Here is a 22,662-nt window from a genome sequence, read left to right as displayed (position 1 = left end):
TGACTGCGCAGAAAAGAAAACGCAATCAAATTTGGTTCTGTGTTGAATTTTGGCCAATTTGCAGCTCCGAGAATAACAAAAAATGCGGGATTGAGTGCCATGCCACTTTCGTATTGGACAGCGAGCGTAAAAGCAGCGCCCCCTACTATAAGGACCAGAGGTCACTTGGAGGGAGAACTCAAGCAGTAGCTCCGTGATATCCACATCCAAGGGCTGTGCCCGAGTTGTACTACACCGCGAGACACCTGGATGGATACTTTGTCGTGACGCCAATCGTGCGATCGGGATGAAACCGGCGAACACAACCGCGCACGGGACAACGGGCAGCATGGCCGCCGGGGGTCGCAGGGTCAGAGGGCAGGCCGCACCGCTTTGTGGCACTTCCTGATGACGACGTCGCTCGCGTTGCCCCACACGGTGAGGGACTCGCGACTGTGCGTCCTGATCAGCTCCGACACCTGCCAAGAAATGAAACCGTCGCGTTAATTTTAAACGTGTATTATTATTCTTCATTTGTGGGGGGGGGGGTTTGTCTATGACCATAGTGACAGTTGTTATGGGCTAGAAACGGCAGGGCTATGCGGTTGAATAGCAGACAGAAAGAATAATTGACCATTGTCCTGTACTTCTACGTTCGCCGAAACTATGCTTCCGCGCATTCAATGAACCGCAATGAGCAATGGTCAGAAAGCCATACTAGGGCCATACATTTTATACGCCCTGCAAAAAGCGTTTATTGCATATCATTGTACAACTATAATAAATAATCTATGCCTCCAGTTTCCTGGCTGGATGCTGGCCGAGTTCCTCTCCACCACCCCAACAATAAGGCGCTACCTCGCCGTTGCCACCGAAAATAGCTGGGCAACTGGCTACACGGGATTTTCTGTGTAACAAATACAAGAATTAATCCATTGCTTCACCTGGCGCGCCGGGAGGTTGAACTGGCGACCTCTGGATTGTAGGTCCAGTGGACGAACCAAATGCACCTTGGCGCGCATCCTCGCGTCGCATGAAGCTTTGCTTATAAAGCCATCGACTGTTAATGAGCAAACGGGGCTTCATTTCAGCCGGGTCTGTCTGGGTTGCCGACCGGGAAAATATTCCCACACCTGGAACACCCACAACATCCAGTACACTTCTTGCCATGGCTGTGGCTACTAGTTGCCTGTCAGCTCCTGCTGCCGCAAGATCGAACCGGCGACCTCTGGGCTGCAAGGGCAGTCGGTGTGTTGACCACGAGACAGCCGTGGAAAGCATCCTCCCCCCCGCCCGCCCGTGTGATTGCGAGCGGCTTGAGCGACGGCCGGAGTGGTGGAGGGGGGTTCTGCTCACCTTGTCTATGAGTTTGTCGTCATCCACTTTAATGTCCACGTTGATGACGGTGTCGGGAAAGGCCTCAAACACCTCCCGAAGGCGCGGGATGCGCGTGTCTCCTGTCCCCACGCAGCAGCACTCTGCCGGCACACAGCGAGAACACACACACGCGCGCACACACACGCGGGCACACACACGCAAGCGCACACACACGCGCGCACACACAAGCGCGCACAGACGCGCAAGCGCACACACGCAAGCGCACACACACACGCGCAAGCGCACACACACGCGGGCACACACGCGAGATTAAATTAATGAATCGCAATGAAGATGCCGACCAAGGTAGTCGAGTAAGATTATTGGAGACGATTCAGTGCGCACTACCTGCCACAACACATAGTTTATAATCACGGTCACGGAGAAAAGCGTAAGAAAAATGCAAACGAATAATAATGTACTTATTTTATGATGATGATAAGAGAGGGATGCAATGATCGACGTCATATGATTTGCATTAGAGACAAAATGAGGAACACGTGGATTATGTTTGAATGTGGAACTTCTTTCGAGCAGTATGTAGCCAACCGCGCGAATCAGAGGGAAGATTTTGTGCAGCAGGGGCTGGGTGGATCGTTACATCGCAAGGTCGCAAGAGACTGCGGTGGGTTGGGCCGGCCATGGCTTACAATGATGGCTAGAGTCAGGGAGTTGACCAGAGGGTGGGTGAGGGGTGGGACATTAGCCCTCACCAGCCCTGATGAACCCGACGTGGAATAGTGAACAAAGCTTTTGGGTAGAGGAGTGACATCGGGTGTGCTGAGCGGAGGGTCGGCGGGGGGGGGGAGGAGGGTCGGTGTGAAACGTAGGGATTAGAGGAGGGCGTGGGTATGTGCGTTGAACATCGTATGTAGCCAACCATGCTAATCAGAGGTACAAAAGTGGACGGGGATGTGACTGGCGTGATGAGTGGGAGGGCGATGGGGGGGTGATTGGAGAGCTCTGCGAGGGTCGCAGGGAGGGAGGGGGGGTAACAATCGAGCCCTGCAGCGTTTTGACGAATTCCCGCAACTCGACCTCCGGGGGTTCCATCTAGATATGAATTTTGTCCTTCGTGTCGTTTGCACGGCTTCGTTGGCACCGCGCGTCCCACGAGCACCGGAATCAAACCGCAATCAAACGGGGCAGAGTTAAATCAAAACTGGGGAGATGTTTCAGGTCCCCTAGGTGTCCTTCCTTCGGTGGGTAATCAAGGCGGCGAACCAAGGGTGGTGAAATCTGAGGTGCCCCCCTGGACCGCCTTGAATGCATTTTTTTTTTTATCCGAGGTGGCAAAATTAGGAGGAGAAAAATACTTCCCAATGTATAATTATAATTTACAGACCTTTTATCTACCCACTGCTGTATGAAGGCCTCCGCCGGCTGCCCGTCACCTCTCACCACCCCGCAAAGTCATCCTTCCACCCAAGCCCTTTCGCACAAAACGACTGAGCCCCCCCCACTCCATCCCCCACCCCCCCACACACCCTCCCCACCAGCACCCCCCATCGCTCCAGCTCCTCGGCGGAGACCCTCACGGACGCGTCCCTTTGCTACAAATTCAGTACGTGTGTTGTGCAAGTCGTCTCGTCGGTTTTCTCCCGAGTGCGGCAAAATCATCTGAGCGGCTCCTGCCGCTCTCTGCTGAAGCTTCCCCTCCGCATGACAGACGCGCTATTGCATGTCGGCCAGGGTGAGCACGCCCGCTACGATGACAGCACGACAGCCGACACCTGTAATGCCGGCACTTTATTTGTAATGTCCCCTGACAAGCTCGAGTGCGGGAAGCCAGACGGGTCGTTGCATCATCGCGATACCATGAGAGACGGTGACGATCTGGTGAAGGACTTCATCCAGCAGTGGATGGATCGTTGTTGACGGTGATGAAGGTGGTGATGATGGCGATTCACTAAGAGGTATGTGGGTTGTGGTGATGTATTTGGTTAGCGCACTGCGCTACGAACCCGGAAACCTGACTTTTATTCCTGGCCACGGCTAAATATCAGTGGCGAATGACACCTGTATCTGAATCAGTCTGGCTGCTCTCCACCGATTTTCACCATCCCATGGTGACCAGCATGGTGAAGTATTATCAAACTACCCCAACATGGCATTGACAATGGGCAGTGCAGAACATGTCTTTTTTACGATAGTAATTCAATACGAAACGACCAAAACAGCAGCTGCCGGCATGATTCACACGCGTTGACGGTTCTCCTCCGCTGGCCCCACAGTCTGGAACTCGCTGACCCCCCCCCACCAACCCCCAGTGATCCATGCTGTCGACTCCCTGCCCCCTGTTCAAGTCCAGGCCCAAGACCTTTCCCAATTAACCTCTGCTTACAGCTGCCTGCCCCACACTCTCTCTCTCGCTGTCTATACCAGGGGGTCGGCAACCAAAATAACAAGAGGAGCCATTTTTTGTGTTCGAATTCAGTATAAAAAAAACTGGGCAGATACTTCAAGAGCCGCCAATGCACGTGAATACGAGACGGTGGTCCTTAATAAACAGCCCCTAAAGAGCAGTATGCGGCTCCGGAGCTGCATGTTACCGACCTTCTGGACTATACCATAAACGAACCCCCACCGTTATCCATGCACCGTCTCGAGACGCGGTCGCACGCTATATATATAAAGGACTATAAATACATGTAAATACGAACTGCGTTGCATCGTTGAGCGCTAACGAACAGCGCGGGAGCCGGCCGCTCTCTTTCCAAGGTCGCGCAGTATAAACGGCTGCACGAGCCGAAAATAAGCAGGCGGCCTGTGCGTTCGCGCAAGTCCAATAACGACAACGACGATCTCGGTCTCCGCGTAAGGGTCATCGTGGCTGTGCCGCACCGCTGAGCTGTGTGGCTCTTTTTCAGAAGCGACCTGGCCACATAATGGAAGCTCACCGAAGTGGCTCGTCATCATCGCGTGGGAAATTTATCGCGGCAGCCAAAAACTCTAAAACCGCACGCCGATTCTAAACGCGGGGGAAAAAAGCGGAGGACCAGGAAAAAAATCCGCGCGACTGTGGGGAGGCATATCAGGCGAGGGGAATGACATCTCGTCACCGTGGACCGTTCGCAGGGGGGGGGTTTGCTATCACGGTGCTGCCCTTCGGTTCTCTTCGTGCGGTGGCGGCTTCCTCCCGAGTTCACGCGGAGCGAAACGTCGGACGTCACGTAGGGCAACACGAGAGACAGCAACGGCGATTCCAACGAATCACGTCTGTTTAAGTTCCTCCGCCGCTGAACTCTGCGTGGCACCGAGGGGCTGTGTCGATTTCCGGAAAGATGAATGAAACGCGCGCAAGCACAAGTGCGTAATTGTGGATTGCTGTTTTTAAATAGCTCTGTGCCAATCGACCGCTGAAGGAAAGGCCTCTCCCTTACTGGTTGCCGGTCCTGGGGATTGTTTACCACACTCCGTCCACGGTTATCAGTTTGGGATGGTGGCGAAGGAGGGGAAGTCCAGGACCGGTTTCGATATCAACCGATGTTAGCCACGGCTGGGAATCGAACTCAGGTTGACAGGTTCGTAGCACGGTTCGCTAACCACTGCACCACCCCAGGAACCCCCCCATCCCTCACTTAACACACCAATACACAAAAGACAAAAGTGCCCTGTATGGCCAACCATAACTGTTGGGGGTGAGCACCGTTAGCGCAGAACTCAGGCGGCCGAGTCCATAGCGCGGTGCGCCAATAGCAGCGCCACCGCTCCACGCCAACGTGAACGTTGTCACCGTTTAAATGAACCAACTCCCCCACAGCCCCGCCCCCCACGATGGCGAGATGTTAATTCCCTCGCCTGGTATACAGGAGGTTATGGGTTCGATCCTGACCCTGACGCCTGCTGTATATTTGGAGTTTGCATGTTCTCTCCGCGGTCGCGTGGATTTTTCTCCGGGTCTGCCGGTTTTGCCCTCCACATTTAGAATCAACATCGCGCGTTTATAGTCTTTGACTACCGCTATAAAAATTTCCACGCTTCTGAAAAAGAGCTATACAGCTCAGTGGGCCTTACCTGGTAAAAAAAAAAAAAAATCATATCTTATCGTTTAGCTTTTAATGACCTCGGCGATTTCACCGCACCGCTCTCCCACCAGAGTCTGGTTACCGAGCGCGGCCGGCACGCAGCGCCACAGAAAAAGGAGACACTGCGTTTTCAATAATTCATTCTGCACAGCCAGGACGAGGCGGGCCACAGTTTGTTATTGTTGCTGTAAGAGTTGGGGGGTGGGGGGACGGGGGACGGGGGGGCGCAGGTGAAACCGCTGGGGAAAAAAAAGACGCCGCTCGCGTCCGTTCACGCAACGGGGCACAAACGACGACGGGGTGGTACAGCGGTGAGTCTCTCCCCCCTCCCCTCACCCCCGCTGCCTTCAACTTATTATTAAAATCTCATGAAATGAGAGACGACGATGTAATCGAGGTGAAACAAATGCAGGCACACATGGACAATGAAGTGAGATCGCAAGAATAAGGAGAGATTCATTTGATTGTTTTCACGTTGATTAGTTTCACACTTCAATTAGACTTAGAATGTCTGGGGAGCCCCTTCAGCTGCGTAATGGCTCCTAAGCTTTTGCTTGGACCAAGCGTCACCACCGAGCCACTGCGCTACTCGCGAGTGGCTGTGTCTGCCAGGCACGTTTTTTTTTGTGTGTGTTTAGTTTGATGTCCTTCACCCACACCTCCTATTAGCACGGTTGGCTACTTACAGTGCGAAAGAATTTCAACATGCATACAAGTGCCTCCTTGCTCGAGTCGAGCAGCAACTCAGAAAAAAATGTATGAATTAAGCCCAGTCTGCAGCCAAGATGCCGGCTTCTTACTTGGTTGGAAGGTGACGTCAAGGCTGGAGTGGTAGCAAGGCAGGTCCTAATCATACGGAGAGGCGAGAAGAGACACAGGGAGATGATGAGAGGGGCAAAACATGCAAATGTGAACCAGTGTGAACAACACGTATTCACGGGCACGCGTGTGACCACGCACGCAAACACGGGCGTGTGCACACAATCAACACAGTCATTCGCGACCGCACACAATCCTAAAATAACAATCCTAAAATTGCACCCCTATGTTGGTCCGTTCCAAAAAAAGTTTATTACGCCGTCTTAATTGAGCAATTACACAACGCCGCGCGAGAGACCGTTCATATAAGTGCGTCACGTAAAACGCAGGTCTCAATTCACAGCTTTATTTATTTAGAGTTGCTACTGCAACATGGGCATGGCCTAATCAAGCGCGAGTCCCGTGCAAAAGATCGTCACAGCCTCCCCATGGACCTTGCTGCTCCCTAGCATCCTCCCCCGCGCCGCTACTGCGCCTAGCACAGTGGGATGAGAGTTCAACCTCAGACTCATATTCGGTTCACTCCTCTGCGCCTCCGTAATTCTCGCCAAGTCTGGAGCAATAAAGGTTAAGGGCGCAGCCCTGGAATTGCTTGCTCACGTCACTGCTGGCAGAAGGGCCTCCACGACAGAGGGAAGTCTACCCCCTCCACTAGAGGGAAGAATCTCCCGAGAGGGTTCTTCCACGCTGGCCAGGTGTCTTGGAAGGGCTGGGAATACCCACACTCTACCCCACCATGTACCACAGTTAGATTGAAAAACTGTGGTGCATCCATTCATGCCGCTGAGTAGACATGGCAAGGGGGGGTGGGAGGATTCAGGAATCTCTCTCTCACTATTGTCCAGTTTGCCAACCATCGTAGTGCCAATAATAATGAGTAGTAAGAGTGGGCAGCTCAGCAACTTACATTGTTGTACTATGCTATGCTCACGTATATCCTCCCCATCTTCACCGACTCGCACTGTCCAGCATGCTGAAGTATGTTCGGATAACCTCCACGACTGGGACTGGCTCAGTGAGATCCTCATCCAGCAGTGATTTGATTTTCATTTTTAAATGAGCTGTATACATACGGACGTATGTATGTGTAGTGACATAGAATCGGTCACGTAGCAGCATAGCGCTGGCTGCTGGCAGGGAAGGGGATCTGCAGCTTACAGCAGCCCTGACTAAAAGCAGGTCATGTAATAGACCACAGAAGGATCTAGCGAGGAAAGGTTACGGACGGGGCACATCGAGAACCCGCTAGTAGATTCCAGCAGGGGGCGTGGCCGGGGGCGGAGCCAGGCCACGCTCATAGTTTAAGAGGGACCCCGGGAGGGGACCTCGGGGCTGTCGAGTGGAGTGGGGGGGTCACCGTCGTGCTGCTGCCGGAGTCTTCACCATCTCGGCGCCGTCAGTCAGGCAGTCTACCAGCTGTCCTGACTGGGAACCGTAGTTACCAATGGTTAACTGTTAAGGCCGTTTTAATAAACAGTGCCTCCTACTTTTCGATTTAAAGCTTTCGTGACTGCAGGGATTCATGTTCTTGGTTCTTTCGGTAAAGTCACGTAGAAGGGAAATAATGAAAATAAAACATAATATAATACTCTTAGTGTATCTGAATCCGTCACTACATATATATTTTGAACTTCTTTCGTATCGTACGTAGCCAACCGTGCTCATCGGAGGAGCGGAGAGGGTAAGGACAGCAATCTAAACACAGAAAGCAGTTGTAAAGAAACGAGTTTTCATTCTAGAACGGCAGCGACTTGGGGAAACCTTTCATCTAGCAGCGGATGGCCCATGACATACGATAATGAACGATTCGTTAAAGTCAGTAATTCGAGCTTTGAGAAACACCTGAATTGGCGATATAAACTATTTTACGAGATTCACCACGGCCTCCCCCCAACTCTCCCCCCAACTCTACCCCCCCCCCTCCCCGCCTCTCCCTCCTCATCACCTCCAAGCGCCCACACAGGTATGTGTCTGAAAAACCACCCAATCTAGATGTAAAAAGTGCATAAAATACATAAAAATCCACCGCACGGACAACGCCCTCCCCCCACGCCTTTCAGTCACGGGAGACTTCTCGGCCATACTTCACCAAGCCGGCCAATCCGGATCGGCTAACGAGTGTTGATGGGTGAGGCACAGGTTCGGATATCATGCGCCGCTGCTGCTTTCCAGGGTTAGGTACATTTTATTGCGGCCCCCGGGTAAAGTTCATTGGGTAACAAATACTCATGCTCGATGGGGGAACTGGTTAAAGAAACCTGGTTACAGCACACAAAAAAAACCCATAAATCAAAACAAGCCAAGTTCCGAATGGCAGGGTCCGTGCATCAACAATGCACGACCAGAACAAACAAACTATCAAATTACGAGGCTAAAATAAACCATTGCATATACTACAACAACAAAGCAGGGCGGTCAACGACACGCACATTGGAAAGGAAATCTGAGATCTGTTAGCCATGGCTGGATTCATAGCGCGGTAAGCGAACCGCAGCACCACCGCTCCACCAACGGATGTGGACTGAGATTTCATCACCAGTAATTTCCCAACTTGTGATAAACTGAAAAACCACAAGGTGAAGAAATGTCCATTGCTGTTGATTTGCGACATACAACGGATCCTTGCTTTTCATCATCACGACGCGGAACTAATCTCCCGGAAAATGACCGGACAGAATCACTTCCTACCTCTCTTGAACCGTGCGGCGGAACTTCTGCGCGCCTACACTCGCCCCCAATTCTGTTGCCCCGACAGAACCGCAACCCCCTTGCTATCCCCTTGCGCTGCTGTGCTACGCGCCGAAATTCATTACGAGCCAACCACCCCGAACGAACCTGCTCTCCGTCAGAATTTCGGATGCTAAGCAGCTCCGAGCAGCTCTGTGCGGCAGCTTGTACGGAAATTCCTCGCGTTGTCGGATGACGCGTTTTCGCAAAATAACACGGTTCTCTTCTACCCGGGAACGCTTCACGCGCAACGTGGAACGCGCGCCGTTATAACGCGGCTTTCTGAGCGGTCGACGACGAACTACTTTCTTGAGCCACGTGACTGAGTGGTACAGCGATACAGTACGTGGAATTATACAGTAATGTGGCGGCGTACCCTCATCTCAGTCTCTTTGTCCCACCATGGGATGGCTGCTGGCTGATTTCATAGTGCAAATGTGGTTCCATTTTATGTTTATGCCCTGTAATATATGCATATATACAGTAACGTATTTTCCCACATATAACCAGCAGACGCATATACCCGCAAAAATAGCGTTTTGTGTAAAATAGATTTCAGATAGCCCGCACCTCCAAATACCCCGCAGGGTCTTGTTTTGTTTGTAAAAAGTGGTATACCCCGCGGGTTATATGCGGGAAAATACGGTAATTGCTCGCTTGACGTGGCACATTTCAGGAACGCATCATCTGCCGAGATGAACGAGGGGTCCTTGTACTGTACTCCCGTGCCCCCTCGTGTCTATGCACCTCGCCTTCACCAAATGACGATTACCAGCGGCGGTGAAGTATGGTCAAATTAACAGCCCCCACGACCCCGCATGATGACGATGATGATACAGTACACGTTTGGTGCCGTACACGTCGCTGCCGGTGTCGTCGCAGACGCGACCGTGTGTTTGGTTGGAAGTCAAACCTCCACTCGCTTACAAAGCAATGGGTCAGCAATGCCGTAGCCTCAGCGTCAGGTCACGGCCAGGGCTCTAGGACCACGGGCCGGCCGGCCGGCCGGCCACCCGCTTGCTCCGAACAAAGACGGTCACTGTGTCGCGCGCTTCCAGATGCGCTTCTGCAGCCGTCTGGAACGCTCTTCTTTCCAATATTAGGAAGCCACTGGAGATATGCATTTTATCACCTAAATTGAAAACTTATTTCTTTAGAACTACTTTTGTATTCAGTTTGTTGTCCTTCCCCCGCACCTCCAATTAGCATGATTGGCTACGTACGGTGAGAAAGAAGTTCAACATACATCAACTTTTGGCTGGCCATCGAACAAAGACGATCACCGTATCGCACGCTTTCAGATACACTTCTGTGGCCGTCTGGAACGCTCTTCCTTCCGATATTAGGAAACCACTGGAGCTTTGCATCTTTAAATCGAAATTGAAAACTAATTTCTTTAGAACTGCTTTTCGTATTTAAGTTTGTTGTCCTTCCCCCGCACCTCAGATTAGCATGGTTGGCTACGTACGGTGCTAAAGAATCTCTAGATACACAAATACATCGACGCTGCGAACACAGGTTGGCCCTGAATTAAGGGACACCCCAAATGTTTGTTTTGTTTCGGAGAGCAAGACCAGATCGGGTACAAAGACAGCAGAACAACAATGTTTGATGTTTTCAAAAGACTTGGCAGAAACAACGGGGTTTGTCGATTTAATACGTAGGCTTTCGTGACCAATATTATTAATAATAAAGGTTTTTGGGTTAGATCGCGTTCTTTATAAATGTGTCGCAACCCTCCACCACCCGACACGGCCAAACAGTAAAAAATGTGTCACATTTACAAAGGACAAATAGTTCACTACTTTAGCCCACCGCGCTCTGACAGGGGGGCCCTCCTTCCCTTCATCTGCCCTGATCCCACCCTCACCCCCTCCCGCCACCTACACCAAAGAACACGACGAAGCAACGCGCAGATGAAAAACGCAACAAACAACTTGTAAGGTCTATGAAATGCAGGCGGTGCTCACGGCGTAACGGAGGTCGGAGATTTTGGCGTCCAAACCGCAGAGACGCTTGAGGCGCTGGTCGTGGACGACCACCACCTCGTCGTCCCGGGTCAGGTGACAGTCGAGCTCCAGCATGTCCGTGCCCAGCGCCACCGCGCTGACACGCAAAAGGGCACACGCAGGCAAAGACAAAGATTCCCCGTATAGCATTAGCAGACTGTTGGGGCAAGTGCTGTTTGCGAGTAAGCGCCTATGAAGGCTGGCACGGTACGCACAGCCGTACACACGTGGCATGCATTAGCGCGCACACAAACAAAACCGTACACGTGTCTCACGCACGTGACATGCAGGTGGCACGCAATCACACACACAACCGTACACGTGGCATGTACGCGACATGCATGTGACACGCGATTGCGTGTCATATGCATGGATTAATTAACACTATTTCTGGGTAAGCTGTTCCACAACATTGGTGCCAAACAAACACACACACAATCGCGCACGGACATACACACAAAAGCATATGTGGCACGCAATCGCACATTTGCTACTGCAAAAAAGCATACACATGGCACACAAAATTGCATACACAATCGCATACTCAGAAAAGCACACTCACAATTACACATAGGTGGCATGCAATCACACACACGGCATTAAATTGCACTCGGGCACACACGTGGCACGCGTGTGAATTTCTCAATTGGCGCAATTGCATACGCTCATGCACACACAACATGAACGCACATGCAGCGAGCGCCTACGAAGGCCAGCACAGCACATGAGGGGGTAGGTGGACAACACCATGCCCGGCCGCCTTTGTCTCCCTAGTGACAATATTTACACATTGCACCGGGTACTCATTTGAGGCCGAGTTGACCTAGGGGAGGCCCAGGACCGGTTCAGATAATCGTCACTGGTGTTGGCCGTGAGCGGAATTGAACTCGGGTCGCCAAGTTTGTAGCGCAGCACGCTAACCGCTAGACTACTGTTCCTCATATGCAGCGCGCAACAACCACACACACAGCACGCACACACACACACAGTAAGCACACAGCACGCAACATGCACACGGCATGAATGCAGCAGACAGCACGCGCAAAGAACGTGTGCAGCACACGCAGCACGCACACACAGCAAGAAAACAGACGTCACAGATATGTGTGGCACATGAGCACAACTACAGATGAGACATCTAAGATGCAATCTCCAGATCTAAAGTCAATAATAGAGCTGAGACAGCTGCGTGTATTATTAGGGCAATAGGTTCACAGGGAGCAAGAGTAGGCAGCATGCCACATACACACCATAGCTGTAAGAATATTTGGGTTTTTACCCATTAACCAAAACTAGTCACGTGACTACCACCCCCACGTTAATTGGGGGATTTTATGTTTCAATTAAATCTTGAGCAGAGGGCTGGCTTTCTCCGAGAACAGAGATGCTCTGTACGCCAGTTGGTCTATCACGCAGCTAACTGGCCAACCAGAAAGCTCTCCCCTTTTGCCTAATCTTGTCTTACCCGGTAACCTAACCTCCAATGCAATGACCAACACGGAGGGGACCGAGGGTTTCGCCTGAGCGCCCGTGCCTCCTCGGATTGAATGACGAGACTGCCGCTCGATCACGGTGGCCAGATCACACCAACGTCCCACCAGTCCCACCCACGTCCCACCAGTGACACCCACGTCCCACCAGTGACACCCACGTCCCACCAGTCCCACCCACGTCCCACCAGTCCCACCCACGTCCCACCAGTCCCACCCACGTCCCACCAGTCCCACCCACGTCCCACCAGTCCCACCCACGTCCCACCAGTCCCACCCACGTCCCACCAGTCCCACCCACGTCCCACCAGTGCCACCCACGTCCCACCAGTGCCACCCACGTCCCACCAGTGATACCCACGTCCCACCAGTCCCACCCACGTCCCACCAGTGACACCCACGTCCCACCAGTGACACCCACGTCCCACCAGTCCCACCAGTGCCACCCACGTCTCAGCAGAGCCACCCACGTCTCAGCAGAGCCACCCACGTCTCACCAGTGACACCCACGTCCCACCAGTCCCACCCACGTCCCACCAGTCCCACCCACGTCCCACCAGTCCCACCCACGTCCCACCAGTCCCACCCACGTCCCACCAGTCCCACCAGTCCCACCCACGTCCCACCAGTGACACCCACGTCCCACCAGTGACACCCACGTCCCACCAGTGCCACCCACGTCCCACCAGTGACACCCACGTCCCACCAGTCCCACCCACGTCCCACCAGTGACACCCACGTCCCACCAGTGACACCCACGTCCCACCAGTGACACCCACGTCCCACCAGTCCCACCCACGTCCCAACAGTGACACCTGCGTCCCACCAGTGCCACCCACGTCCCATCAGTGTCACCCACGTCTCAGCAGAGCCACCCACGTCTCACCCACGTCCCACCAGTGCCACCCACGTCTCACCAGTGTCACCCACGTCCCACCCACGTCCCACCAGTGCCACCCACATCTCACCAGTGTCACCCACGTCTCACCAGTGTCACCCACGTCTCACCAGTGTCACCCACGTCTCACCAGTGTCACCCACGTCCCACCCACATCTCACCAGTGTCACCCACGTCTCACCAGTGTCACCCACGTCTCACCAGTGTCACCCACGTCCCACCCACGTCCCACCAGTGCCACCCACATCTCACCAGTGCCACCCACATCTCACCGGAGCCACCCACATCCCACCAGTGTAATCCACAGCGCCACCCACGTCCCACCAGTAACACCCACACAAGAGTTGGTCCGGTGCCATGTTGGCATATCATAAAGATGAACAGTTGCTAAAGTGCATAATTAACCTAACTGCAGGCTACATTTTTGTTTAATGCTAACCAGTTGATTTAGAAAACTGTACACACCCAATTTATTGCCAGAAACCAGATTACATGACACCTCATCAGCAGTAGAGCCAGGTGACGCATGGTGTATCTTAGTACTACTTGCCGCTTGCGCGCATTCCAAAGTCTAGTACCACCACTAATCTCGCTACGGATGCCCTGTGAGGTCGTGCAGACTTAGCTACAGTGAGGGAAAAAAGTATTTGATCCCCTGCTGATTTTGTACGTTTGCCCACTGACAAAGATATGATCAGTTTATAATTTTAATGGTAGGTTTATTTGAACAGTGAGAGACAGAATAACAACAACAAAATCCAGAAAAACGCATGTCAAAAATGTTAAAAATAGATTTGCATTTTAATGAGGGAAATAAGTATTTGACCCCTCTGCAAAACATGACTTAGTACTTGGTGGCAAAACCCTCGTTGGCAATCACAGAGGTCAGATGTTTCTTGTAGTTGGCCACCAGGTTTGCACACATCTCAGGAGGGTTTTTGTCCCACTCCTCTTTGCAGATCTTCTCCAAGTCATTAAGGTTTCGAGGCTGACGTTTGGCAACTCGAACCTTCAGCTCCCTCCACAGATTTTCTATGGGATTAAGGTCTGGAGACTGGCTAGGCCACTCCAGGACCTTAATGTGCTTCTTCTTGAGCCACTGCTTTGTTGCCTTGGCCGTGTGTTTTGGGTCATTGTCATGCTGGAATACCCATCCACGACCCATTTTCAATGCCCTGGCTGAGGGAAGGAGGTTCTCACCCAAGATTTGACGGTACATGGCCCCGTCCATCGTCCCTTTGATGCGGTGAAGTTTTCCTGTCCCCTTAGCAGAAAAACACCCCAAAAGCATAATGTTTCCACCTCCATGTTTGACGGTGGGGATGGTGTTCTTGGGGTCATAGGCAGCATTCCTCCTCCTCCAAACACGGCGAGTTGAGTTGATGCCAAAGAGCTCCATTTTGATCATTGACAAGATCCTGCCGTGTAGTTCTGGGCTGATTCCTCACCGTTCTCATGATCATTGCAACTCCACGAGGTGAGATCTTGCATGGAGCCCCAGGCCGAGGGAGATTGACAGTTCTTTTGTGTTTCTTCCATTTGCGAATAATCACACCAACTGTTGTCACCTTCTCACCAAGCTGCTTGGCAATGGTCTTGTAGCCCATTCCAGCCTTGTATAGGTCTACAATCTTGTCCCTGACATCCTTGGAGAGCTCTTTGGTCTTGGCCATGGTGGAGAGTTTGGAATCTGATTGATTATTTCTGTGGACAGGTGTATTTTATACAGGTAACAAGCTGAGATTAGGAGCACTCCCTTTAAGAGTGTGCTCCTAATCTCAGCTCGTTACCTGTATAAAAGACACCTGGGAGCCAGAAATCTTTCTGATTGAGAGGGGGTCAAATACTTATTTCCCTCATTAAAATGCAAATCAATTGATACAATTTTTGACAAGCGTTTTTCTGGATTTTTGTTGTTGTTATTCTGTCTCTCACTGCTCAAATAAACCTACCATTAAAATTATAGAATGATCATTTCTTTGTCAGTGGGCAAACGTACAAAATCAGCAGGGGATCAAATACTTTTTTCCCTCACTGTAAGTTACTGCAATAATAATAATAATACCTCTCGGTGCTTTACAGCTTCGTTCGGTGTGAGTTGGAAGAGGTTTTGGGTGGGTGGGGGAGGTGAGGGAGGGGTATAAGACCATTTCAGACATTACTCGCCACCGATGTTAGTCGTGGCGTTGCCGGGTTCAGAGGTTGCTAGGCCAGACAGTGCGTGGAGGGTAGTGAGATGGGAAGATATAGAAAGGAGAGTGCATGGAGAGGTAGGAGAGTATATGGAGGGGAGTAGAGTGAGATGAGAGGGAAGAGGAGTTGACTTTGGGATTCGTAGCAAAAACATTGTGTTAACGAGAGATCTTGAAGACCAATAAAAGTGTTGTGGCTGTGCGTGCGTGTGTGGGGAGCGGTGGTGGAGCGGTCAGCGCGCTGCGCTACGAACCCAGCGACCCAAGTACGATTCCCGCTCGTGGCCAACACCAGTGACATTTATCTAAATCGGTCCAGGGCCTCCGCTAGGTCGACTTATCCTAAAAGATTTTCGGTATCGCCTGAACAGGCTGTACGGGGGCTCTTTGTCTTCATCTGTGTACAATGACGCTGCGTCTTAGCCTCCCCAAGCAAAATCGTTGAGGAATAAGAAATACTCACTGCTTGAACGCTGTCATGGTGTTTTCTAAATTCTCTCCGGCTCCTAAAGGAGAAGAAAACAAACGTAATTTTAATAACATTTTCTAAATAAACACAGCACACACCAAAATAGCACCGTCACCATTCATAACAAGATCCTGCGCTTTATTTTAAATGTGTAAAAACCGTTATAATGTACAGCAACTTTATCGATCCACTGCTAGACGATGTCCTCCCTGTGTCTTTCCATCATCATCATCGGTCAATCCACTGCTGGATAAGGACCTCCCAAACAAGCAAGGCACCGTCTCTCACAGTCCTGCGATGTAACGATCCACCGTGCAATCTGCACAGCAGCCGATTTCATCGCTCCATCTTTGTAAAGGGACATCCTCGCCTCAGGTGCCACTCCCTCCCCTTGGCTATCACTCTGTTGGCCTCTTCCATCATGGGGGTTGCTTGACCATACTTTACCAATACTGTACTGGCAAGTGCCGGATCGAAAAGGGAATTGGGCTCAGGAAAATCCCCATTGCTCGCTCTCTTGTATTAATAGTATTCCAACTATTTTTTGTATTTTACCAGGTAAGGCCCAGAGCTATATAGCTCTTTTTTTAGAATGGACCTGGCCACAAATGATAGCTCAACGAAGTGGCTTATCACGTGGAAAGTGATCGCAGCCAAATACTCTAAACGCATGTTGATTCTAAATAAATGTGGTGGGAAAAACCGGAGGACCCGGAGAAAAATCCACACGATCACGAGGAGGACATGCAAACTCCAAATATACAGCAGGCATCAGGGTCGGGATCGAACCCACAACCTCCTGCAAGCCAGGCGAGGTAGTTAACATCTTACCACCACAAACATGCGGACGCAAACGTAAATCTGCATCAACATTCGGCAGAAACCATTCATATTTTTTGGACACATCGGCTGTGTCAAATGTTTCTGTATCACACGTATTTGATGCATTCACCATTTGATCCGACCACATTTGGATCTCAAATTCAGAAGCTGTTCCTCATACCCGTGCGAATTAATATTCCACTTTGGGAAAGAACAGTGTTCTTTTTGTTATTCATAACGAAGCGTGCTTTTGTGGCGTTGGCGAGGCACACTGTAGCAAATCCCATTAATCAAATAAATCTCCGCAGGACTGCGAGGAATGCCACTGGATTTGGGGAGGCCGATATCCAGCAGTGGATAGACCAGGGCCAATTATATATGACTCGTTCATATTGTAGGCCGACGTCAATGATGGTGACGAAGATGATTATACAGAATGTGAATTATCTCTCTCGGGTCGTGTGACGTTTGTCCAACGTTCCATTCCACGTGCCGTGCTGGTAGCGGGAAGAGGTAGTTGGGCGGGGGGGGGGGAGAAAATTATTTATTCTATCAGTTCCCGAGGAAGAAGCTGCCAGCAGCACGTGGAGCGAAACGTCGGACATCGTGCCGAACAACAACAACAACGCGCGGAAGCACGACCCAAAAATATAACGGAGAGGATACAACAACGATGATGATGATGATGGTGGCGATGCTGAAATCCAACACGAGACTTTCGGCACGAGGGCCACACTCGCAACGATCTCTTGCCAGCACTCGTGGGGAACATTCGCGGAGCGTGTGCGTGAAGCTCCGATTTCAACCGACATTTGCACGTCAGCCGCACGCGGTGATAAGAGCGGGACCGCCGAAAGGTCACGTTACCCTTCGTGACTCCATTAAGGTGCGATAGAGGAATTACTCCAAAAGACAAATATCCCCACGTAACAACCTTAACAGACTTCTTGGGGAAAGTGCTGTGAGCGATTGATTACACTTGCATCGCTTTACACACACACACACACGCGCGCGCACACGGAGTGTCGTTTAGCTGGTGCTGTGTCTTCTAGTTACCACAGAGATCAACCCCCTCTCAACGCGATAAAACTTTTGGAGGCAAAATTTTCCCACCATCAAAGGAGTCCTGTTCGGAGCAGTGGGAATCAATCTACTCTCGCTCTCGTTAATATTACTCACTGGGGAACACTACAGAACAAGAGGTAAATTAACAGGGTGAAATCACAAGATAAGAAACAACACGCTGGTCTACATCATTAGACCTCCTTTGCCAGTACCAAAATATAAAAAAAGAATAACCCTATTATATTTTGGTACTGACAAAGGAGGTCTAATGGTGTAGATACTTACCCCGAGCCCTCATTACTTTGATAGTGCATTGTCTTTGAGCTGTACGCCTTTTGGCGTCCTCTGGTCTCGCACCAATTGAGACGAGGCTCAAAAGAAAGCCATCTCTGGTGTGGACCAATCAGTTTTAAGGACAATGCATATATTATCAGTGTGTTTTTGCTTGCATTTTGATCACAAGTATTGTGGTTAATGCACACATGATTCCTTGTTAAAAGGTTTAAGTTTTGTTGCCGGAAAAAAAGGGGAAAACCCCCTATTATAACACGTTGGTCGTAATCCAGATTCCACCAAAGACAAAATAATCCAGCCATTGGAGCGTTACTTATTCGGCAACGTATACAAAATTATTTGTCCAGAAAGTCTCGTCAGATCGTGTGTGTTCTGTTGGATCATCTGGGTGTCCTCTTCCACCGTGGCAAGATGTTAGCTACCTCCCCTAGTATGCAGGAGATCGTGGGTTCGATCTCGACCCCGACGCCCGTATATATTTGGAGCTTGCGTGTTCTTCCCGTGGACGTGTGGATTTTTCTCCGGGTCCTCTGGTTTTCCCCTCAACACTCAGAAACATGGGCTGAGAGTATTTGGGCGCTGTAGATTTCCACGTGATAAGCCACTTCGTTGAGCTGTCATTTGTGGCCAGGTCGGATCTGAAAAATAGCTCTTTAGCTCAGTGGGCCTTACCTGGTGAAATAAAAGAATAGTTTAGTTTTAAATTTATTCAAATTCCACAATTTATCAGGCGGCTGGAGTGGAACGTATTGCAATCGTGGGAGGAGACACGATTAGCTGCCAAATAATCTAAATGCATGTTGATTCTAAATGCGGAGGGAAATACCGGAGGTCCCGGAGAAGAAAAATCAGCGCGACCACGGGGGGAGCGAGTGAGAGAGACACCGAAAACTCCAAATATACAGCAGGCGTCCGGGGTTGGGAATCGAACGTACGACCTCCTGCACACCAGGCGAGGTAGTTAAAATCTCCTAGCCACCGTGATGATGATGAGAGAGACACCGAAAACTCAAAATATACAGCAGGCCTTAGGGTCGAGATTGAACCCACGACCTCCTGCACACCAGGCGAGGTAGTTAACATCTCCTAGCCACCGTGATGATGATGAGAGAAACACGCAAACTCCAAATATGCAGCAGGCCTTAACTGTTGGGATTGAACCCACGACCTCCTGCACACCAGGCGAGGTAGTTAACATCTCCTAGCCACTGTGATGATGATGAGAGAGAGAGAAACACGCAAACACCAAATATGCAGCAGGCCTTAAGGGTTGGGATTGAACCCACGACCTCCTGCACACCAGGCGAGGTAGTTAATATCTCCCAGCCACCGTGATGATGATGAGAGAGAGAGAAACACGCAAACTCCAAAAATGCAGCAGGCCTTAGGGTCGGGATTGAACCCACGACCTCCTGCACACCGGGCGAGGTAGTTAACATCTCCTAGCCACCGTGATGATGATGAGAGAGAGAGAGAAACACGCAAACTCCAAATATGCAGCAGGCCATAGGGTCGGGATTGAACCCACGACCTCCTGCACACCAGGCGAGGTAGTTAACATCTCCTAGCCACTGTGATGATGATGATGAGAGAGAGACACGCAAACTGCAAATATGCAGCAGGCCTTAAGGGTCGGGATTGAACCCACGACCTCCTGCACACCAGGCGAGGTAGTTAACATCTCCTAGCCACCGTGATGATGATGAGAGAAACACGCAAACTCCAAATGTGCAGCAGGCCTTAAAGGGTTGGAATTGAACCCACGACCTCCTGCACACCAGGCGAGGTAGTTAACATCTCCTAGCCACCGTGTGCGCTAGGAGGCGAAAGGTGACACTTCAACAACGATCGTGTTCCATCACAATCAGTGCCGTAGAAGCGTATCAACTTTGGTGGGAATCGGAGCGTCGCACGCCGGCAATGTTTGTTCCTCGTCAGATATATTCCGAAGCGATTTGCTTCAATGGTCAAATAAACAAAAGAGACTCCGCAATGATTCTGAAACGGCACAAGCGGCGAGCAAGAATCGCACGGCAAAGCCGTGTCCCGCTGGGCACACACACAACGGCGAATTGCATACAGTACGGTACAGTATTAGAATCTCACCACCCCCGTGGGAGATGAGAGAGAGATGTGAGCGAGAGAGATGGCGTGAGAGAGATGGAGTGAGAGAGATGTGAGCGAGAGAGATGGCGTGAGAGAGATGGAGTGAGAGAGATGGAGTGAGAGAGGTGTAGTGAGAGAGATGAGAGAGAGATGGAGTAAGAGAGATGAGAGAGATGGAGTGAGAGGGAGATGTAGTGAGGAAGATGTAGTGAGGAAGTATCTCACCGCCCCTGTGTGAGATGTGTCTGCAGGTGAAGCGAGGGAGATGTAGTGAGGGAGATGTAGTGAGGAAGAATCTCACCGCCCCTGTGTGAGATGTGTCTGCAGGTGAAGCGAGGGAGATGTAGTGAGGGAGATGTAGTGAGGAAGAATCTCACCGCCCCTGTGTGAGATGTGTCTGCAGGTGAAGCGAGGGAGATGTAGTGAGGGAGATGTAGTGAGGAAGAATCTCACCGCCCCTGTGTGAGATGTGTCTGCAGGTGAAGCGAGGGAGATGTAGTGAGGGAGATGTAGTGAGGAAGAATCTCACCGCCCCTGTGTGAGATGTGTCTGCAGGTGAAGCGAGGGAGATGTAGTGATGAAGTATCTCACCGCCCCTGTGTGAGATGTGTCTGCAGGTGAAGCGAGGGAGATGTAGTGAGGAAGATGTAGTGAGGAAGTATCTCACCGCCCCTGTGTGAGATGTGTCTGCAGGTGAAGCGAGGTCGATGTAGTGAGGAAGATGTAGTGAGGAAGAATCTCACCGCCCCTGTGTGAGATGTGTCTGCAGGTGAAGCGAGGTCGATGTAGTGAGGAAGATGTAGTGAGGAAGTATCTCACCGCCCCTGTGTGAGATGTGTCTGCAGGTGAAGCGAGGTCGATGTAGTGAGGAAGATGTAGTGAGGAAGAATCTCACCGCCCCTGTGTGAGATGTGTCTGCAGGTGAAGCGAGGTCGATGTAGTGAGGAAGATGTAGTGAGGAAGAATCTCACCGCCCCTGTGTGAGATGTGTCTGCAGGTGAAGCGATGGAGATGTAGTGAGGGAGATGTAGTGAGGGAGATGTAGTGAGGAAGAATCTCACCGCCCCTGTGTGAGATGTGTCTGCAGGTGAAGCGAGGGAGATGTAGTGAGGAAGATGTAGTGAGGAAGAATCTCACCGCCCCTGTGTGAGATGTGTCTGCAGGTGAAGCGAGGGAGATGTAGTGAGGAAGATGTAGTGAGGAAGAATCTCACCGCCCCTGTGTGAGATGTGTCTGCAGGTGAAGCGAAGGAGATGTAGTGAGGGAGATGTGGCGAGGAAGAATCTCACCGCCCCTGTGTGAGATGTGTCTGCAGGTGAAGCGAGGGAGATGTAGTGAGGGAGATGTAGTGAGGGAGATGTAGTGAGGGAGATGTAGTGAGGAAGTATCTCACCGCCCCTGTGTGAGATGTGTCTGCAGGTGAAGCGAGGGAGATGTAGTGAGGGAGATGTAGTGAGGGAGATGTAGTGAGGGAGATGTAGTGAGGAAGTATCTCACCGCCCCTGTGTGAGATGTGTCTGCAGGTGAAGCGAGGGCGATGTAGTGAGGGAGATGTAGTGAGGGAGATGTAGTGAGGAAGTATCTCACCGCCCCTGTGTGAGATGTCTGCAGGTGAAGCGAGGGAGATGTAGTGAGGGAGATGTAGCGAGGAAGAATCTCACCGCCCCTGTGTGAGATGTGTCTGCAGGTGAAGCGAGGGAGATGTAGTGAGGGAGATGTAGTGAGGGAGATGTAGTGAGGAAGAATCTCACCGCCCCTGTGTGAGATGTGTCTGCAGGTGAAGCGAGGGAGATGTAGTGAGGGAGATGTAGTGAGGAAGAATCTCACCGCCCCTGTGTGAGATGTGTCTGCAGGTGAAGCGAGGGAGATGTAGTGAGGGAGATGTAGTGAGGAAGAATCTCACCGCCCCTGTGTGAGATGTGTCTGCAGGTGAAGCGAGGGAGATGTAGTGAGGGAGATGTAGTGAGGAAGAATCTCACCGCCCCTGTGTGAGATGTGTCTGCAGGTGAAGCGAGGTCTCTTCCTCTGGTGCAGCAGCCCCGGCACCCGCAGCAGCAGCGCGGACGTGAGGACGTAGCCGCCCAGCGCCGACAGCACCATCACCGCGGTCGACATCGCTACAGCTGCTACAGCTACAGCTGTGTTTGGTGGTGTTTGGGTGGTGGTGTCGTCTTGATTGGCCGAAGCTGGGAGTGAATGTAGGAGTGGTGTTGTTACTGTGGCTATGTGAAGTGGTGGTGGGGTTGTTACTGTGGCTATGTGAGGTGGTGGTGGGGTTACTGTGGCTATGTGAAGAGGTGGTGGGGTTGTTACTGTGGCTATGTGAAGTGGTGGTGGTGGAGGATGAGGTAGAGGTGGTAGACGCAGGAGCCGGCTCCTCGTGTTTA

The 22,662-nt window shown here is 51.3% G+C and overlaps 1 protein-coding gene across 1 annotated transcript in view; it reads right to left on the bottom strand.

Moving 5' to 3' along the window:
* The window catches only part of LOC116950165 (lysophospholipase D GDPD1-like), a 32,088-nt gene extending 9,691 nt beyond the window's left edge, over positions 1-22,397 (bottom strand). Inside the window, exons 1-6 of the mRNA XM_032967709.2 lie at positions 22,255-22,397; positions 15,983-16,025; positions 10,901-11,036; positions 6,185-6,230; positions 1,336-1,457; positions 369-458 (exon numbers count right to left, since the gene is read on the bottom strand). Coding sequence (XP_032823600.1) covers positions 369-458; positions 1,336-1,457; positions 6,185-6,230; positions 10,901-11,036; positions 15,983-16,025; positions 22,255-22,390 — 573 coding nt within the window. The 5' untranslated portion in view covers positions 22,391-22,397. The remainder of the gene's footprint in view (positions 1-368; positions 459-1,335; positions 1,458-6,184; positions 6,231-10,900; positions 11,037-15,982; positions 16,026-22,254) is intronic.
* Between the last annotated feature and the right edge of the window lie 265 nt (positions 22,398-22,662).

This window comes from Petromyzon marinus, chromosome 38 (genome assembly GCF_048934315.1).
Source record: "Petromyzon marinus isolate PM22_M1 ecotype Great Lakes invasive population chromosome 38, UKy_Petmar_22M1.pri1.0, whole genome shotgun sequence".
NCBI classification, from domain to species: Eukaryota; Metazoa; Chordata; class Hyperoartia; order Petromyzontiformes; family Petromyzontidae; genus Petromyzon; species Petromyzon marinus.
This window is presented reverse-complemented; position numbering and strand designations above follow the sequence as displayed.